The sequence below is a fragment of the Panthera leo genome, chromosome D1 (genome assembly GCF_018350215.1).
Source record: "Panthera leo isolate Ple1 chromosome D1, P.leo_Ple1_pat1.1, whole genome shotgun sequence".
NCBI classification, from domain to species: Eukaryota; Metazoa; Chordata; class Mammalia; order Carnivora; family Felidae; genus Panthera; species Panthera leo.
In genome coordinates, this window is record NC_056688.1 from 112,253,888 (window position 1) to 112,274,528 (window position 20,641).

The window sequence follows — 20,641 nt, forward strand, 5'->3', positions numbered from 1 at the left end:
TGCACCAGACTCTGTTTTCCTGGGTGCTGGGATGGCCGCAGGCGCCCCCTGGATGAGGGCTCTGCCCGCAGAGGGGACCCGGGCTCTGGAGGGGAGATGTTCAGCCAGCACATCCTTGTGTCATGTAAACTCAACGCGTGGCAAAGCTGAGAAGAGACGCATCCCTCAGTAGCGGCTGCAGTTTGTGGAGGTCTGTACCTCTCGGATGAGGTGGGTCAGGGAAGGCCTGGTGGGAGGGTGTCCCCGGGGAAGGAAGGGATGGGCAGGGGACTGGGGGCAGGGAGGCTGGGAGCCGTAGAGTCCTGCGGTCCACGGTAAGGACAGGATCTTCCTGAAGAGTGAAGATGGGGAAGTCTCCCTGGAGCAGAAAATGGCTCTAGGAGAGAGATACTCTTCTTAATCCCACTTTGCTGGCAAAGAAATTGAGGCACAGAGGGGCTGTGTAACTTGCCTGAGGCCACACAGCGCATAGGTAGGGCAGCTGGATTTGGACCCAGATGGGCTGCCTCCTGGGACTGAGCGTTTAATCCCCACCCTCACCTGCTTCTCAAGGGCAGTGGCCTCCAGTCTGCCTCCACCTCCCTTCTCCAGCAAGGCTCCAGCCTAGCGATCGGCAGGCCTCGGAAGTTCCTGCTAAAATCCCCGAGCGAGCATGCCTCTGGCGACAGAGTGAGGCCCAATGACTCAGCTCCCATTTAAGGCCCTCCCTGACTTGGAGGGCCCATCCTGTTCATCCTTCCTGGGCCTCCTGACATTTCCCACACAGGTCTATGTGCTTCTGCCCCTGAGCCTTCCTCTGGCTGTGCCCTCCCCCTGTGGTGCCTCCCACCATTTAACGGACCCTGACTGTGTACCTGTCATGAGCTGGGCTCTGGCTGGCCCCTGAGGTCAGGTCAGGAAGGGACAGGGACACGTGCTGCTAGTGGCTGTCTCAGGGACTGTCGGGGAGGCTTCCCTGAGGAGGGGCTACCAAGCAGAGATCCAAGGGTGAGCCAGTTACGCAGGTGGAGGAGGTGGAGATAGGAGAGAGGTAACAGAGAGCACGAGTGAGCAGTGTGGGCAAGTGCTGGGGGTGGGAGGAAGTGTGGCACGTTCAGGAGACCAGGGAGAGAGGGCCAGGGTTAAGGCCCATCTGTCTTTCCAGGCTGGATGTGTGTGCTGCCTCCCTAGCTCATCTGAATAACCATCCCTTCCTCGGTGCCCCAGCTCTGAGTCCCAGCAGAGGTTTGCGGGCCTCCCTCCCCACTCCACTTTGCCCCTTGAGAGCAAAGATGGCCTCCACTCATCTCCTTGACCGAGGGCTGAGCACAGAGGAGGTGCACTAAAAAGTCTGTTACGTGAAACCAAAGGTCCAGGTAGAGGCGATTGGAAATTCCGCCTGGGGGAGGTTGGTCTCAGTGGTCTCAGAGCAGACCACTCATGACTTCACAGCATCGGATGGTAACCACGGCCTTCCATGTCCCCTTCCCCAGCCCTTCTCTTCGTAACTCTTCTTATTGTTGACCTGCACACAGCCTAGTTCCCAGGACTGACAAACTCCATCAATTAGAAGATCCAACAGGGCATTTAGCATGAGGCCTTCCTTCATTTCATTTGCCAACCTAACCGCTTGTATCATGAAATGCCCCACAAAAGGGCACGGCAGACAGACAAATCAATGCTAACGAGAGCCTGCTGAGCACATTGGGAGATGAGTGCGTGGGAGGAAGGGAGGGAGGGAGGGCAGGTGGTGAGGACCCAGGAGGGCTCCTTTCAGGGGAGTCAAGAGGCACATCAGAGAACCCTGGGCCAGAAGTTTCCAACGTGGAGCTCTTGGCTCACCATGCCTCCTGTAGACCTCACCGCATATAGACTGGGGCTGGGTCTACAGCATCCTTCTTGGGTTGGGGAAGACAGTTATAGGATTATGTCTGAAAAACTTTAGACTTTCTCAGGGCATCAGTCAGATGCAAGCTTGGGAGTCAGCACTCTCTCTGGGGCCCTCAGCAGCCGTCTAATCTCTCAGTTCCATCACCTGCAAAGAAGGCATAAAATGCCTACTTCTCAGGAGTGTCCATCACTGAACACAGGTTTTGGGACCTCTGTTAAGCACCAATCATCTACTGGGTGCTGGATATACAGCAGGGACCAGGTCAGCAAGCTCTCCAGCCTGCAGGGAGCAGGCATTCTCATGAGAGAGATGGACAGTAAATCAACCACCCAACACATATGGTTCTGATGGTGGAGGAAACACACAGTGGAGTGTCAGAGTCAGGGGCAACCAGAGGGTGCCCAGTGAGTCTCCTCTGGGAAGGTGACATGTAAGCTGCGATCTCAGTGACAGAGTGAAGGCTGGCTTAGAGCATAGGCTGCCACAAATACTCGAGCCATACTGGTCCCTTCACCTCTCCTTACAGGAGAGATTTTCCCAGCAAGCAGGCAAGCACACTTGCTGAATAATAAGCTGCAGTGCCCAGGAAGGCCAAGGATACAGGACCCAGGGATGGGAGGTGAAGGGAATGAGAAAGGAAGCACTGAGGCCTCCCACCAGGCTGCTTCTTCTGAGGGAGGCCCCATCCTCCCAGCTCTCAGGAGGGGTCCCTGCACCCTAGAGAGATCCCCACACCCTGGAGAGGTTCAGGACCCTGGAGTGGTTCAGCACCCTGGAGAGGTCCCATGCCCTGCAGAGGTCCCCACCCCCTGGAGAGGTTCAGCACCACGGAGAGATCCCATTTCAGGCATTCTCCTATGGCTCCCTGCCACTGACCGGACATTGTCGCCCCTACTGACATTCCAGGCCCTCTCGGGACCAGCCCCGGTCACCCCCAGCTCCATAACATTTGGCCACTTCCCAAATCCACCTTGAACGCTCCCGACACTCTAAGCTGTCCCTGGAACCCCCCTCTTGAGTTCTGCCTATGGAAACCCCACGTACTCAACTAAGCACGGTGCAGACACCATCTCTTTCGCAAAGCCCTTTTTCAAATTTATCTTGGGGCTTTTTGCTCCCTTCCAGACTGAGTTCCCCAAGGAACTGAGTCTGATTCATGTCTTTTCTCCCCACAGCACATGGCAGCCCAGCACCTGAATGAATGAAGTTGTAAAAGTGATGTGTACAATTCATACTAATTGTTGAGATGTCACCCTGCCAGGAGCCATGCTATGTGCTTCAAACACATTTTTATTTACAGTTTAAGAAACTGAGGCCAAGGGATGAGAGATCTGTCCAAGTTCGCATTCAAACAGTCAAGTGACAGAGGCTGGATTCAAACCCAGATCACAATCCACAGCCTGTGCCCTTGACCACGGCTCCTTTCTGTCTCTATCCAACTCAGTGCACTGCCATCTGCTAGGCCTATGGAGCCTTGAGCACAGCAGCCGTGGTCCCCTGAAGTGATTCTGAATCTTTTTTTAGCCTGAAATTGAAATCACTGATGCTTCAAATTAGAACCCCAAAATGAATGAGCCAAGACTTCAGATTTGCAATAGCTAAACTGCCCGCATCTACCTTCTCAGCAGGATTCCGGGCTGCTCCTCAGCCCGGACCACCTGTTCCCAGTCAATATGGAGGACAAAGTGAATCATTCTCTAGGCACAGAAAGGGGCTATGGCTATGTGCAGGAAAGGGGTCCAGGCTCCCACACTTTCAGGGGCTCTGCTCAGAGCAGGGGTCTCTTTAGAGCCCTGGAGAGCAAAGACCCCAGTGCTAGGATGCACAGAGAGACCCCAATGCTGTCAGCCTTGAAAGGCCAAGACTGTAATGACAGCAGTTTGCCACAGGCACTGGCATCGTGTGGAGGCCAGCAACAAAAACAGACATGCTCCTCTGTGCTGACTTTTATTTGCTACCAAAGGAATATTTTTCAGTCATCACTGAAAAGCGACTGGGAGCTTAGACCCCAGCAAGCCTGGGAAGGGAGGTGAAGAGGCAAGTCAAGATGGCCATGCTTACTCTCTGCACTGACCTAGGTGCCGGCAGTCCAGCAGCAGGAGAGCCAGAGCTAGAGGCTGGCCAAGGGGCCCAGACCTCTTCCAACATGAGCACAGCAAGAGGCCACAGAGCTTCAGAACGGAAACGCTCCACACTTGGAGAGACCACAGCCAGCCACTGGGCCCTGCTTATCTTTGACATGAAACCAACAGAACTTCACAACTGAAGTACCAATGTGACTCAAAGTCAAGAATTCACCAGTCACCCTACCTTCCCGCTAGTATCAGCTGGCATTCGGTCTTCACTTAGTTATTGAATTAGATAACCCTGTAAAATGATTTAAATAAGACGCTAAGAATTTGGGGGAGTGGGGTGGCTCGAGTTCCCAGCTTGGCCATGGGGGCACCAGCAGGACATGTGACAAAGCCTCTCACAATATCCCGAAAGGCAGGACAGAGAAATGTGAGCTGGGTGTTGGGGCTGAACAACTGTCTGGGAAGGATGCCGGCACCGGGGAAACCACGACAGGACTCTGGCCTCAGCCCTGGGATTTGTGGCTGGAGGGCAAAACGGGAATCATGAAGAGAAATTCCAAGATTACCTAAAAGCCCGACTCGTGCCAGAAGAGAACGGAACGAGGCGGAGAGGGCGCGCCCTGGGAGCAGAGGTTCAAGCCAAATCCGGGGGCATGGCTGCCAGCGATATTTGGGGCTTGCAGGTGGGGCGGGCCAGGTGCCTGTATCAGCTGATATGCCGTCCACAGAGACGCATGAAGAAGCTACGGCCAGTGTGCTCTTGACTTATGTGCTTGGCACAGCGTGGGTGTGCTCTGTAACCACTCCATGCTTGCGACGGTAGTGGTGGTGATTGCCCGCCAGTATTAGAACTTATCATGACTTACCATTATTGTTTGTTCCACTAATAGTCATGGGTTCCTTCTTCCCAGTCAAGCATCATGAATGACAACGAAGGACAGGATGGTCACCAGCCAGTGCTGACGGCATGCACTGCTGGCCTCGGCCTTCTAACCAGACCGGCGCTCACAGCGGCCCATGTGCCCAGAGCTCGTGGCACACAGCCCGTCCTGATGACCGAACTCTCCCAACCACCCGTTTTGCTGATGGGGACACTGAGACCCAGGAAGCATGGGCTGATCAGTGACGGGCGCAGCAACCGAGGGGGCAGAACCTGAACTTCATTTCCTGTCCTTCGTGCAATTTAATTCCGAAGCTGGGGAAGGCTGGCAGATTACCCCCGAGCTTTTCCAACTGTTCACATCCCCAGCTTGGTGACAGGTAATGGTTTAGGCAAATGTGTTCTAGAGCTCGTGCTACGATTCTCAGCCGAAGAAACATAAGATACTCAAATGGTCTCTGAGGAAAACCCCGGGGCATCCCCCTTAGCATCCTCACTTCGGTGCAAACCGAGATTATAAAACAGTTGTAGGCCATCACGACTACAAGCATTTAATACGAGGAAAAGTAATTAGCAAACTCAAGCATCAGTTTTCAAGGATGAAGGATATTGCTGCCTGCTTTTAATTGCAAGGGAAAACCTATTTAGGGAATTAACACAAAAACGAGATTGGCCACTTCAGGGCTAAGAAAACAATGACAAAAACCATAGGAGCCTCCAGCTCGGCATCAGGTTGGTAAGCAATGGCCCCAGGAAAATAATTAACGCCCAGGAAAGTGTTCTCGTCCCCGAAGCAAACAGCAACACCTTGGCCACGGAGGCTGAGCCACCACTCAACTGTGTGCGACAGCGTCTTCTAAGGAATAACTTTCTATTTATGAAATTAGTACCTGTCAAAAAAATTAATACTGTCACTCTCGAAAATCTGAGAAATAGACAAAAGTCTGAAAAAAGAGAAAATAACCATACACGATCCCATCACCCAGGGGTTAACCTCTCCTCTCCTTTTTTTTTTTTTTTCCTATGCCTATTTTGGGGGAGATTTAGGTGGTATTATGCAGACAATTTTGGTTCTGCCCTTTTCACCGATATAAGGTGATCTGTTCTCATTAGTAGCAAGAACTCCTTACAAGCATGATTTTTAAATGCTTTCTTGTGCGCCCACAACAGATGCATGATGTCCCCTCAACCATTTCCCTACAGTCCCAGCCCCTTAGACTGTTTTTGCTACACTGTGCTCTCTGCTTTGTCTGTTTGTAGATCATTCCTTTAGAACGGATTCCTAGATACAAAATCCCTGATTCGGCTTTATAGCTCTTACTACATCCCGTCACATCGATTTCTAAAAAGTTTACGGCAATTTATTCTTCCACATAGCAACATGAGTGCTGTCACCCGCGACGGGTAGAGTAATAAAAAAAAAAAAAAGCATTTGCTAATTTGAAAATAAAAACTGGCACCTCGTCATCTCTTTTTCTTCTTACCCTTTGCCCATTTATACATCAAGCACATCAGCGTGTCTCTCAAGAATTTCCGAGCTCTGGCGTTACTGTGGTTGGAATCCACTTTCCAGCTCTGTGACTGTGGGCAAGTGGCCTAACCTCTCTGTGCCCTGGTTTCCTCATCTGTAACAAGGGGATGGCAACAAAAGCCACGTTATAGGCTCGTTGCGAGGATTACATGGGATTGTGCAGTGCCCGGCAGATACACCCTTGGTTACTGTCAGTAAGGACACGGGCCTTGGCTGTGTTTGCTGCAAACGTTGTTTGGTCTTTTGACGTGTAGTGTTTGGTTGTATTGTAGAAATTCTTCTGAGAGAGAACGTTTTCATTTAAGAAAGTGAAGCAAGAAACAAAGCTTGGGTTTCCGAATGGGGGTGGGGGGGCTTGTGGAAGGAAGATGGTCCTGGCCTCGTGTCAAGGGCCATGCAGGACCTGATGACAGATGAGGGTTCAAAACGCCAACACAGGGGCTTCTGGGGGCTCAGTCGGTTGAGCATCCAACTTCCGCTCAGGTCATGAGCTCACGGTTCGCAGGTTCGAGCCCTGTGTTGGGCTCTGGGCTGAGCGGAGCCTGCTTGGGATTCTCTCTCTCCCTCTTTCTCTGTCCCTCCCCGACTCATGCTCTCTCTCTCTCTCTCTCTTGTTTTTTAAAAAGCCAACACGATCAGGCCAGCCGATCTGGAACCCCCGGCAGCATCACCTAAGTACCTAAAGATGCCATGCCCAGGTCCTGCCTCAAGCCTCTGATTCTGTAGGTGTGGGCTGGCATCCAGGTCTCTCTATAAATAATGACAGGTGACTCTGTCGCTGGCCAGGTTTCACTGTATGAGGCTGACAGGCCATCCAGTCTGGGGAGTCCCATGCAGGACACCAAAGTGACATCCCAACATCCACGTCTCCTCAATTACTTGATGTGAAACTCTCTACGTCATCCTTGGGACTCCTCGTAAGTGACCTCTCCTGCCCCATCTCATGGGGGCGGGGAGATCCAATCAGGATAATCTCGAGGAAACAGCGGATGAAGACTTCAACCATCTGTGCCCGAAGGCTGATTCTACCTCTGCAGTCTTTGCTTTTAGTTCTCGGATGAGCGTCTATTATTATTAAGCCCGGTTTGAGTTGGGTTCCTGCTGGAACACAGCACCTTTGTCACTCCGGGATGGTGGAGTCCCCGTGCTTATATTTGGCCTGCCTGGAAAGGGGAACTTTCTCTGACTCCCGTGCTTACTGCCGTCCCTGGCCTGTCACCGCCACCCAGACCCACTCCTCCCGGGAAGGACTCGGCCCCGGCTGCCCTGCCCACTCCCGCCACCACCTGAAGCCCTCTGGGAAAGCTCCAGGGGCACCAGCCACGCAGGGGACTCCAGCCCATTATGCTGATCTGAAAATGCAAACACACATGGCTATGGAGCCACCACATTCAGATGCCCCCTCTGTGGGGCACCCACTTCTCCTTTTCCTCCTCTGAGATGAATTTTTATAGCAACCCGGCTGGCACACTTAGACGCATCTGTCTTAATGTAATTCCTGGGCTCACGATGGCCTTTTACGTGGACTCTACCCCAAGTGTTTGCTTTTCGGCGGGGGGAGTTTGGGGGGCAAGGTCAGCAAAGAAACCGTCCTGGTGACCAAGGAGCAAACGCCTCCCAAATGCTAGGGCAGGAGGGACGTCAGCTCTGGAGGGCAAGCACCGAGGAAAGCACACACGATAGGAAGCCCTTCGCGACAGGAGCTGGTGGCACCGGCAGATGACCACGTCTGAGAAGGAAGAAGGACGGTGGTCCAGGAGATGCAAGTCCAGCCAGACTTGGAGGAGAGAACAGACCCACCGGGAGCTGCCCCTTGGTCCCACGTTCAAACCACAGCACACGTTTTTAGAGAGAATACAAACAGCTGGCATGCTCTGAGTTCCTTTCCAAGAGCAGGGAGAGAAGGAGGTTTGCCCAGAGGAGTGCGGGGCAACAAGGACAATTTGCTCATGCCTGTGACCCTTTCACACGGGACCCTGCACTTCCCCAAGGCTCAGAAACCCCCTCGACTCCAGGGATGGCTTCTGGCCAAAATTAAGATTCGCCCGAGACAACGTGGGTTCTTTCAGAACAACCCCTCCAAGGTTGAAGCCTTTCAGCGGACAAGGTGGAAAAACCGTCTGTTGGAAAATGCACGTACCTATGAGGCTATAAGCGACTCTAATATTCCAGTGGTACAACCCAGCAGCTGGGAAGCACCTCAGGGAGACTCTGCCTTTTTTAATCTAAGCAGCTAAAGGAGACTTTCTGAGCCCCAAGAGTGGCCTTGGAAATGCACTGGGTGGGTCAGTGTTCCAGCAGCCCAACCCCCGTCCCCCCATTAGCACGTGACCCCCAGTAAGCGGCCCAGCGTGGCCGTGGAGGGCTCAGCCCTCCTTCGGGTCTTTGTGACAAAATAACACCAACACAGCATTCACGCCTCTCAGCGCCAGCCATTCCTAGAATCCCAGAGCTCAGAGGTTACCCGGAATCTAAAACCTGTTCCAAAATGGCAAATATATTTGCATATCAGAGGTTAGAAACAATGTCAAAGGAAGTGTTTTGCAAACACAAGTGCAGACACTCTCCCCGCTCCCAATTTCCACGGAGGCTCCAATCTGGCCGGGCGGCTGGCCCTCTCCGCCCAGGCCAGGCACACACTGCAGACGTGTCCGCCGACCGGGTGTAGCTTTGCTTCCTTGCGAAAGGGATGGGCCCAGCACATGCTCCGAGGCGGTCCCACGTTTTTCTTCCCGACTAGTTTATCAAGGAGGCACTCCGATGAGCCAGACAACGGGGGACACGCTTCCATCTGTAGCCTTCATGTATTATTTAAACCCAAGAACCAGCATCGGCTATGTCAACCTATTGGAGCCTCTGTCTCTGGGTCTCTCTCTGTCACACACACACACACACACACACACGCACACACACGCGCGCACGCGTGAAGGAGACTTACATCACAACTACATCCTACAGAAGATGATTCAACCAGTCTCTGCGTTTTTGTGAGGTTACAAATCAAGTTAACCCACGAAAGCCCAGCGGGCCCCACTCTCCATCCTTCTGGATACACACGCACCCAAGGTTTCTTCCAAGCCGGGCTCTGATTGGTCAACAATAATTTAAATACATCTCTCAGCAAATGAAACGAGACCAGCACAAGGCACCTTGAAGAGGGTAAGTCACCTTCTCCATTTTCCTTGGCTCTTGGGTCTGTTTCCACCACCGTGCCTCTCCTTCTGGATTTCCATGACTCCACCAGCCTTGAGAAGCACTAAGGAGGCCACGAGTAAACTCGAGCTCAAAAGCACCCTGGGAAGCTTAGGCATGACCGGGAGAAGGGCTCCCAGTGGCCACGTCGCCATGGGCTTGGTCTCCTTTGCAGGAAGAGCAAGTGTCTGGCTGGCCCAGCGGCAGGGCCACCACATATCCCACCCCTCCCACCTGCGTGGACGTTTCCAGTGCAGGTGACACTGGGCTCGGGGTTAGCCCGGAAGAATGCCTTCCCAAGAAACGTCAACTCCCAAGGAGGACCGCTTGAGCGAACCGAACCCCTTAACAGTAATTTTTCCAAGGTACGGCACCCTCTTTTATCCTTAACATTTCCAAAGAGTAACACATTCCTCTGCACAACAAGATGGAAAGTGACACCTGAACCCGCAAAACGCAGGGAGCTCGGAAGCGCTGGTGGCCCAGACACGTGACGCACACCGAGGCGCCAACTCCAGCAAGGGCTCGGAAAACGAGGGCGCTCGTGTCTAGTGGGATTCTTCGAACGAAGAGAGTTCCCTCCTTTCTTTAAAATTAAATATAATTTCTCGTCAAACTGGTTTCCATACAACACCCAGCGCTCATCCCAACAGGTGCCCTCCTCTCATACCTACCGGGAAAAGCCCGTTCTCAAAGCACCTGGATTTAAAATTTTCCTTCTCATACTGGCAACGCCAGCTTCCCCTCTCGCTCACCCTTAGTCTTTGAAGGCCAGTCATCGGACGGGCAGCGTTACTGCGACGTTCGAGTCAGTGATCTCTCAGCCACCAGCGTTACAGACCTCACGTAAGCAAGGGCCGCGGCACAGCACTTTCCTTCCTGCCCTTGTGGCACGAGAATGGGCGACGGCCCCTCCTGGCGTTTCTCTGTTCAGCGATAACAGAACCACACGTAGATCCGCGCGTGTCCCCGACATCATGGCAGCCACGTGTCTCTCTTCCTTCTACCTTCCACCTGAAGACCGGTGGCCAACGCCCACAAACGTTTCTACCTTCTGAAGAGCTACAGCCGAGGCCTGAAAGATGCTCCGAACACACACCAGCCCACAGGAAGTGGCATCCACAATGGATGGAGATAACCACACGACACGAGTCCGGAGCAGCCTCCACGAGTACCCCTAGGTCTGGCCCAACGGCCGTGCTGCTGAGACCACAGGCCCCGGCCGTAAGAGAGTCGGCGCTCTCCCCAAGCGGAAAGATGCAAACACCGGTGTCCCTACCTCAATCAGGAAGTCCCCCGTCCTCAGTCCGGCTTGCCACGCCACCCCTCCTTCATCCACAGACTCCAGGTACTGCAGGGCTGGGAACGCTGGCGTTGGTGTGAATTCCTCGATGGGCGTATCCGCTGGGAAGACAAGGGAGACCTCAATACCAGCCTGGGTGGTGTTTCCAGGTTGGCCCCGCGCGGGACCCCGAGAGGAAGGAGGTGCGCACGTCTCCCGCCGGAAGTGGGCGCTCTCCCCTGGGGAGGGCTCGACAGCCACGGCCATAGGTCGGCACCAGCCCAAGCAGTGAAACCAACTGCCCTGTGGTGCCCCCGGATCCCTCGGCCTTTCTGCCGAAAACACTCGCTGTCCATGTCTGTATGTACACGCCTGTCATTTTCTTTAAAAGCATCAGTGACTAAACATTTTCAGTTCTAAAAATGGAAAAGTTCCCCCATAACCACACAGAGCTACAGAAACACCACACTGAAACACTTGCCAAATTTACATCTACAGAGACGCGCGGACCAAAGGAATTCAACTTGGAGCACGGACAGATCATAGCGCTGACCCAGTGGGTGGCTGCAGATTTGGAATCTGCTTGGGAATTCGTTCCGCGGGGAGCCCGGCTCTCTGCGACCACTCTGCGGCCAGCACCCATGGGAAGGCTGGGCCCCCGGCTCCTCGGCAGCGCGAGCCGCGGCTCCTGGGCCCCACACAGCTGCCGAACAAAAACTCCAGGGCAAGAGACGGGCTTCCCTGGGTAGTTACGAGTGGCCGGGGTGGGTGGGTGGCAAGAGGAAGACGACCCCGGCAGGGGGAGGGGACAGAACATCACTCAGCCGTGGACACGCACACACGGGGACAGATCTGGCTCTTCTTCCTCTCTCTGGACAGATCGCTCCCAGGCAGCCTGAGCTTAGGGCAGGTGGGGGTGCTCCCGGGGAAGGAGGCCTTTCCCAGCACAGGTGCAGGACCCCAGCACAGCACGGAGGCTCGGAGACGAAACTTCCACATGGCTTCTCACCCCACACGCGCGGTGGGCAGCTGCCTCCCCTCATGGGGAGGTGATGCCATTTTGTTTTCTTTTCTAAAGGGAAGCCCCCAGGTTCAGGGCTGGTGGTGGGCGCGCTGCCGTGGAATGTCGCCCCGGAACCCCCCACCACAGGCCACGTGATGCGGATGCTGCTGGCTCAGTCCGCGGCAGAGGGGACCATCTTGCCACGTTTCCTTTGCAAAGTCACCTTAGAGGCGGGCACACGGATGCCTGCTACTCTTGGAACTGAAGCCCACTCCCAGAATGGGGCAGTTCCTAGACACCCCAAACTCAGCACCGGGTGATTGTGGACATCTGAGAACAGGAGCTCCAAATCCAGCCACAGCCGGGCTGAACTACACCATAAAATGTAGCTTGAACCCCTGATTTCTTATTAAAAAGAGAAAGGGTGGGGGGAGGGAGAGCGAGCGAGCGAGAGCCTGTTCAGAGCAATATTGTGCACAGAAAATGGAAAATATTCCGAAAGCAAGCCCCGGTGTTTTCTGAGTGAGGCAGAATGTTAAAGAACACGGTTGTCTAGCAACCAAGTGCCCCCAGGAAAAAAGGCTTCTTTCCGAGCTGGGGAGCATTTTCATACGGGCGTGCACACACACACACACACACACACACACACACACACACACACTCACACGACATGTGAATGTACCCGGGCTGGAGACAGCCACTCTTACCTTTCGCCCCTCGCAGCACAAATCCAAAGCCCTCATTGTCTTTTTTCTGCAGGACCACTGTCTTCTCCTCGATAATGCAGTCACTGTAGAGAGAATTCCGGGGATAGCGACCATTATTGTAACCCGTCATCATCACCGTGGCTGATCCTGAGCCGGGGACGCTCATCATCATAGCCAATTAATCACCCAGCTCGCCGGATCCGGGCAGCACGGAGGAGAGTAAGCAGCACAGAGCGCAGGAGGAGCGGGGGCAGCCGGGGGGCCGGCTAACGGGATAGGCGGGCTCGGCACAATGGGGCTCGGAGGGGGGGCGGGCAGAGGCAGCACCGAGCCCGGGCGAGCGGGAGGAAGGAGTCAGGCATGGTGGGGAGGCCGCCGAGCCACGGCAGCGCGGGCTGGCTCCCGGCGCCGAAAGGCAAAGAAAGTAAGTGGCCGGAAGGCACCGAGGGCAGCTGGGCTGGGGCGCGCAGGCCGGCGCATCTTCGGGGGGCGGGAGGGGGGTGCAGCTGGGATCAGCCGGCGGACAAATGAGGAAGCGGCTCTTCTTCTTGAAGGGGTGTTTGAAAATCAAATTCTATTTGCTCCCGGCACGAGCCGGCGTCCAGACGCAGCGGCCCCTCCCTCCCGGTCCGGATGAATGTGGTGTCCCCACGATCACCAAGGAGCCCGCAAGGCTGCCGGGAGTCATCCCGCACAGAGAAAGCGCAGGCTGGCGGAGGGGGCGGCCGGGGCGCTGCCGATGGGTGGGGGCCGGAGGCAGGACGCTCGAGCGACGCCAAGGCCACTTACGGCAAGGCCTCCGTCAGGGGGTGATGAGTCGTGGGGACGGGGCGAGGGGGGCTCGTGGGCTCCCCCCTCTGAGAGACAACCTAAAGCCACACCACCCGCCTCTTGGCACAGCATTTTTTTTTTTTAAAGGAAAGAAACCCAGACGCTTCGACTTTGCTTCAGCTGCCCGAGGCTCCCATCGTCTACAGCAAGGGCGCCCTGCCACATGACTGTCCAGCCCTGGAGGCACCCGGGGGTGCAGGGCGGAAGTGGACTTCCTGGCAGGCCACGCAGCCTGGGCTGAACGGGGGCCCTCCCCACCTTCGGGGCGGCATAGCCCCTGGGACTCTCTGCTGCCCCGGAAGACGGCAGCTGGAGGGCCAGGCCCCTGCGGAGGGAAGGAGGAGGGGCGGGAGGCAACGTGGAGAGGCCTCCTCCAGGGTCCCAAGGGGCCGGCCACAGGAGGGCTGTGCGCCAGAGGTCCTGAAGCATCCGGCTGGCCCCTGTCTCGGAGGGGGGCGGCCGGGGGACGCAGACAGCAAGCACTGGGAACAGTGTGCTGACAGGCTTGAAGTCACAGACAACTGAAGGTCAGCTTTGTCCAGCACCAGATTCACAGCCTGCAGGATGCACGCGGCCCCAGCATGCAGCCATCTGGGAGCAGCACAGCCAACCCAGACCGGGTGGCCCCGGGGAGGAGGAGGGACAGGGGTGCTTGGACCAAGTGACAGGCTGCCAAGAGCTTCCCGTCATCCAGACGAGGAAGAGGCATTCCAGAGAGGTTGGGGGACACAGCCGGAGCATGCACAGAGAGGTTGGGGACACAGCCGGAGCATGCACAGAGAGGTTGGGGACACAGCCGGAGAATGCACAGAGAGGTTGGGGACACAGCCGGAGAATGCACAGAGAGGTTGGGGACACAGCCGGAGAATGCACAGAGAGGTTGGGGACACAGCCGGAGCATGCACAGAGAGGTTGGGGACACAGCCGGAGCATGCACAGAGAGGTTGGGGACACAGCCGGAGCATGCACAGAGAGGTTGGGGGACACAGCCGGAGAACGTACTCACGTCCTGACCCACACCTGCACTCCCGCCCTTGCACGGGACAAGCACACAGTGGAACTTGCCAGGGTGACCCTGAGTTCCAAGAAAGGGCTGGCACAGCAGGGACACATACTTTCACAGCTGAGACACCATGCAATCCAGGATGACCGGCCTGGGGTGGTCTAACAACTCGAGGAGGGGCTGTGTCCCTGTGTTCCTGCTCTGTCTCCTGTCCTGGGGACAGAGAGCCCCTGCTCTGGGAGCTTGGCCGTGACCATGAGCTCCCTGGTTCAGCCCACTGAAGCCCATCGCAAAGGGCAGAAGCAGGGCCAGGAGTCCAGGGCCCTGAGAGCCCATGGGCAGGGCCACACGGCCAGCCTGGCCTTTAGTAGGGGGCGGAGTTCTCTAAACCTCTAAACCTTCCCCTCACGTCATAAGGCGGCGAGAACAAGCCCTGGGCCTCCCAGGGTAACCGTGAGGTCAGAAAGGGCAGTCCCCACGGCGGTGCGGTGGAACAGGGGAGCCCCAGGGAGCCATCCCTTTAACGGCCATCAGGAACGGCAGCAGGCTGGTGGTCGGCCAGGACCCCGGGGAGCCGCAGGGGTCGAGGCAGGAGGAGCTGGGGGCAGGCGGAGATGTGCGGACCCTCTGCCAGGCCCGGCCTTCCTGTCTCCAGCCTCCCCCAAGCAGAACACAGCTGCGGACCCACCCACCTCTTCCCGCTCAACCCCTTTAAGGGGGTGGGGGGCGCTGGCCCGGTGGCTCCTTCGGGTGCCAGGCAGGTGCAAGTCCTGAATCCCTCTTCTCCAGGGAGAGGCTCCCAAGGGCCCCCGGCTGGAGCCACCGCCTTCACCCTGCATGAGTAGCTGCAGGCAAGCAGCGCCCTGGAGCCCCAGAAATACAGTGTCTGCCCTGCAGGTCCTGAGCCCTGATCTCCCCTGGGACACAAGCGGCCCCCAACACCCACCTCTGCCCAGCTCCAAGGCGCATCTGTCTCGCACTCCAGGCGGTGGTCCCACTGTGGGCCGCCTCTGCCCGCAGGAGCCGATGCTACCCAAACCTGCCTCTGGCTTTGTGCGCCTCATGGACGACTGTACACGTCCTCCCACCTGACCCCCACGCTGGGGAGCATCTTAGGGGCAGTGCGGCCTGGCCTCGGCTACCCCCACCGACCGCACGGGGGTGTTCTGCCACGGTGGTTGAGGGGCAGTGCTGGCATCACAGGGAGCTCAGCTCAAATCCCAGCTGTGCTCTGACCCAAGGTCACTCTGACCTTCGCAGCCTCAGCGTCCTGCTCTGCGAAATGGGATTAAGCACAATACACTCCACGTGGGCCAAGGAGGAGTTGATGCAACATCCCAGCGTAGCCCAGGCACGCAGCACGTGTTAATAACGGCAACCGTCCCGAGTAGGGTCACTGTTTGCAGGGGCCAACCGCTTCTTCCCCTGCAGGGACCCCTCTCGGGCTAATGACAGAGCCCCTCTGAGCCCTCTCAACGATCCCTCACCACTGAAGAACTTTCTGCCTCACACGTCCCCGTCTTGTCCCCAGACCTGTAGCTACGCACGTCCTGAGCAAGCTCCAAACTCCTTCGTCTCTGATACGGAGAAGGACTGCCCGTCACTTCTTTCCTGCTTCGCTTCAGGATCTAAATAGCCCCCGGCCCCCGCCCATCATGACCCTGGCTTACTTGTACTGAGTCCCAGATGGGCCTTTACCAGCTCAGCTACTCGGAGCCTCAGTTGCCCCGCCTGCAAAGTGGCAGCAATATACCCGATTTGTAGGCACTTGGAGCAGCGGGTGAGACAAGGCCCCGGGACAGGGAGACCGTCCTCTCTTGCCGAATCCCCCGGGAGACGTGGGTCCTGGGCGGCATCGCTCCAGATGCCCACAGCACCCGGCAAAGGGCCACGCACCCCGCTGCGTCTGTGGGAGACAGCAGATCGGGCGTGAGCACAAGGCGGGGGTCGAGCTCGGTGTCGGTGCTGGTGGTGAAGGGTCTCGGGGGAAGGCGCCTCCATCCAGGGCGATCCCTGGGTCCCGGGTTGTGCCCAGAGGGTAGGAGGTCAGCCGACTGCTTGCAGCCGGCTGGGCCCCGGCAGGCGAGACCCAGGCAGGCCGTTAGAGGTATGGAGTCTTCGTAGCAAACCACGAAACGCCCCGGGAGCTGCAAATGAAGGAGCTGTTCCCTTGAAAGGAAGCTCACGTCTAGTTTCGCCCGGACGGCAGAGCCATGCAGCACCCCCTCTACCCCCCACGAATCGGACGGGGCAATCCCACCCCCGGGACATAGGGAGGAACCTTCCCGGAGACGAGACGCTCTCGGAGGGCTCCTTCTGCTCATTTATGGGTCTGAAAACCGTCAGGGGACGACCGCCGTGGCCATATCCGAAGCCGCGGCATGGAGACGCGGAGGCCCAGAAACCAAGGCCGCCCAGCCTCCCCTGGCCACCCCTGCCGCACGCCAGCACCCCTGCTCTCCAGGTGCATCCCAAACGCACTGGGAGCCGGCTTCACGGGGACACCGCCTTGGCGCCCACGCGGGCTCCTCGCTGAGACCTTGGTGCGCGCCCGGAGGCCAACGCCACCTGGTCCCTGGTGACGGGGTCTGGCGAAACCAGCAGCCCAGGCCCAGCGGTCACACCGCTCCCCTGCTTTGCACCTGCCCCTGCCTGGGACCGTAGTCACTGCCCAGCCTTCCTGCACATTTTCACTCCCTGAAACGCTCCGCCGATGGCCTTGCATTTTACCCGAGTCCTCGCCCATGGGCCCCCGTCACGCCTCCCTGCCTTGTTGTCTGCCACGCCCTCCCCAGCCCTGGTGAGCACAGCCCCCCTTGAACCGGGCGGAAGCCATCCCACACCCTCCCAGTGAGGGGCTACGTCACACATTGTCTCCTCTGGCCCAAGCCTCTGATAGGGTCCTTCTCACCCGCCGACCCATCAACTGTGGGCTCCCTGGGAGCACACATCCCTGCTTTGTTCCTCTCGGAATCTCCCTAGGCGCCACGACGTCCGCTCTTGGTGAGAGTGTACCTGTGTTGATTGACTAAACAAACCAACATAATCTAGCTGCGCCGTCTTCAAATGTGTTTTCTGAATAGTGTGGGAAGGCACTTCAGTGAACCCAAAACGTACCGTTCTTTGCCAGTTTCCTGCAGCAGGGGCTGCGGGAGACATCCAGCCCCACCAAGCACAGTTGTGTAGGTAGTGCATAGTGCAACTATACAGGATACTATTTACGTGGCGGCCATCCTAGAACCGTATATTTACTATGGCTATTTGGGCTCAGATGCACGTAAAGTGCCTTGAGGAAGGGGCAGGCAACTTTTTCTAGTTCATATAAAGATGGAATACAGGACGTTGGCCGCCTTGGAGAACGTAAGAGGTATCCATATCGAACCACGTCGGCACCGGGAGACAACGCCATGTTGAAACTCTCCGGGGAGCCACACCGTAGACTAAAGGTTTCCGTGTTCTCATTCACCCAACAGTCCCACCACACACCACAGTAAAGGGTTCACCGAATATACTTGGAGTGAGACAAGGGGATCATGGGAAATCAGGGCTGGCCACACAGTGGGCCCCAGGGTCCCCACGCCCCCCCCGATGTCTGCCTCGCAAGACCGCAGGCGCGCGGGCTTCAGGAGGCTTGTAACCTTGGCCCGAGGTCCACATTCTCCCAGCGGGCCCCACAGTGGGCCTACAGGAAAGACCACACGTTACTTGCTCTGGGAGGTAGCAGGTGCCAGCGATGACCGTTGGCATTTGGGTTTGTCAGTCCCGCACGAGGTCCCTTGGCAGTGGTGCCAGATCCTGCAGGGGTGTAAACGTAGAGCCACAGGGCGCCAGGCCTGGGGTGGCCAACACGTGCGACCACGCGGGGCCCTGGGGCAGCTCTGCCTTGTCCCTCACGGGAAGGATCGGGGCGGGTGATTTCAAACACAAGGACGGTTGGGGTAGGCTTCACCCATAGGCTCTCAGGATCTGGGTTAGGACAGACCTCACGACAGATAGCTACATTTCCTCCCTGCTCCTCTGGGGCCGGGTTTTGGGGTAGGGCTGGAGCTCAGAAGCAGCGGGGACCAGAGGCTCGGCTGCGTGCATTAGTTGGTCAATGCAGCCCGAACGCACTGAACACCCGGTAAGTGCCAGGGGTGGGCTGGACACGTGCCACTTTGCAGAGGACAAACAGGCCCGGTGTGGCCCTTACGGAAGGTCAGGTGGAGCAGGGTGAGTGGCAGCCCCTCAGAAAATACGCTCAAGTCCTAACTCTGGGGACCCGGGCAGGTGCCCCTATTTGGAAACAGGGTCTTTGCAAGATGCGTCTGAAGATCTCAAGAAGAGATCAGTCTGGATGAGGGACGGCCCTAAAACCTACGGCTGGTCCTCATAAAGGAAATAGAGGGAGATTTGGGGCTTAGAGGCACCTGGGGCCAGAAGCCAGGTGAAGCCCGCCAGACAGGGGCAGAGATGGGAGGGGACGCGGCCACAGCCCAAGGGCGCCAAGGATGGGTGGCGGACAATAGAAGCCGGAAGGGGCGGGGGAGGATCCTCCCCCCCGAGCCCTTGGAGGGACACAGCCCTGCAGACACCTTGGGCTCGGACTCCCGGCCTCCAGAGTTGGGGAGAGGACATTTCCGTTGTTTGAAGCCCCTAGCCCACGGTCATTTGTGACGGACGCCTCGGGATACTCTTACCCCAGGTGAGCAGGAGGACAGGTATCCAACAGTCACATTGGCATGCAGGATACAGTGTAATGACAACCAGAAGGTGGCCGTGGGGGCTTCCTGGGGGGGGGGGCGATGCCTGAGCGTGAGTGAAGGGGTCAGGAGGCCAGAGGGGGGAGGAGGGAGACAACATTCCAGAAGGCGGCGGAACCACAAGATAAAGGTTCTGAGGCACACCAAGGCAGGAGGGGCCGGTCACACAGGGCCGTGGGTGGCCAGGGGACACAGCTGGGTGGCGACAGGCGGTAAAACAGCCTCAGCCGGGCGCAGGACAGCCCCTGCTCTTCCCAAGAAGGGGACCACAGAAGACCACAGAGCACAACGATTCCACCTTCTTGCACTAGCCCTCTGTGGCCAGGCCTGAATCTCGCTGGAATGACCCACGGGTGACTTGCGCACGTGGTGGGAACTTTGTCCAGCAACCATGTTTCCATGGAAACAAGCCACGCACCAACGTCTGCTGCCGCTGGTGACAACTGTCCCGAGCCACCAGCGTGAAGCTGAAGTGGCGAGCGAGTCATAAAGATGCCTGGGCCCGTGGGGGACCCGGATGTTGGACGAGGCTCCCACACGGGGAGGACGCCGTGCCCAGAGTCGGCGGGGGCGGGCGCACACAGACACGGGGGGGGGGTGCCCTGAGTCAGCTGGGTTGACCCCCTTTGGGGTTGCGGAAGTCGGGGTGCAGTGAGGCGGGGTGGGGGGCAGCAGGGACATTTCAGCAATCAGGCCCCTCAACCCGGCCCCCGGTGGCCTCAGAGCTTTGTGGGGTCCCACCGACACGCTTGTGACCTAGCACTGAATCCACGGGCCGTGAAATCTAGCGAGCAAACAGCCACATGCAAGTCGGTCCACGCTTCATCGGGTGTCTCTGAAATCCAACGTGGGGTCAACCTCATTTCTGGTTAAATTGCGTATCCACAAACACACCATTTCGTGCAAACACCACACGCAAGTCGGGTTTTCTCACTTTGAAAGAATTTTTGGGTTTGCAGCCAAGGAGCTGCAGAAGCCCGGGGGAATTACCGCGCGGAGCTGCTCACAGGCACGTGGGTTCAAAGGCAGGAGTCCCACGTCATTTCAGAGCTCCTCCCTGACGAGGTCCACGGAGCACGGGCCGCGCGAACGGGTGGCGGGTCTGGGCTGGGGCCGCTGGGGCGGCGGTGCCTGGGGGGCCCCGGGAGGACTCCCGTAAGGGAGGCTGGCGCATTTATCCAAGGAGTGGTTGCGGGGCCCCGCCCTCTCCAGAGCAGCAGGGCGGAAGCCTGAGAAAAGCCTCACGACGGTCACTCCTCTGGTGAACGCGTTTTGGTGACAGCCTGATGCAGGCGGGAACTGGGACACTATTAGAAAGAGGGACCTCCAGGGACCAGGAACGACAGTGGCTGTCCTAGAAATTCCCGGGCTCTGCCAGTCAGGAAAGATGAGGCGAGACAGAGAGCCTGTCAGCTCCTCTGAGCGGGGTGCCGGTGGCCTCAACAGGTGTCCCAGCTGGGCAGAGATGCCAGGCGTGGGCAGGCGGCCCAGAGCTCTGTGGCGGTGCTGGCTGTAGGGAGGCACA

General features: G+C 57.4%; 1 protein-coding gene across 1 annotated transcript in view; it reads right to left on the reverse strand.

Moving 5' to 3' along the window:
• Positions 1-20,641, reverse strand: part of SHANK2 (SH3 and multiple ankyrin repeat domains 2) — a 490,038-nt gene that overhangs the window by 134,353 nt on the left and 335,044 nt on the right. The window contains 2 exon segments of the mRNA XM_042904258.1: positions 10,828-10,952; positions 12,541-12,623. Coding sequence (XP_042760192.1) covers positions 10,828-10,952; positions 12,541-12,623 — 208 coding nt within the window.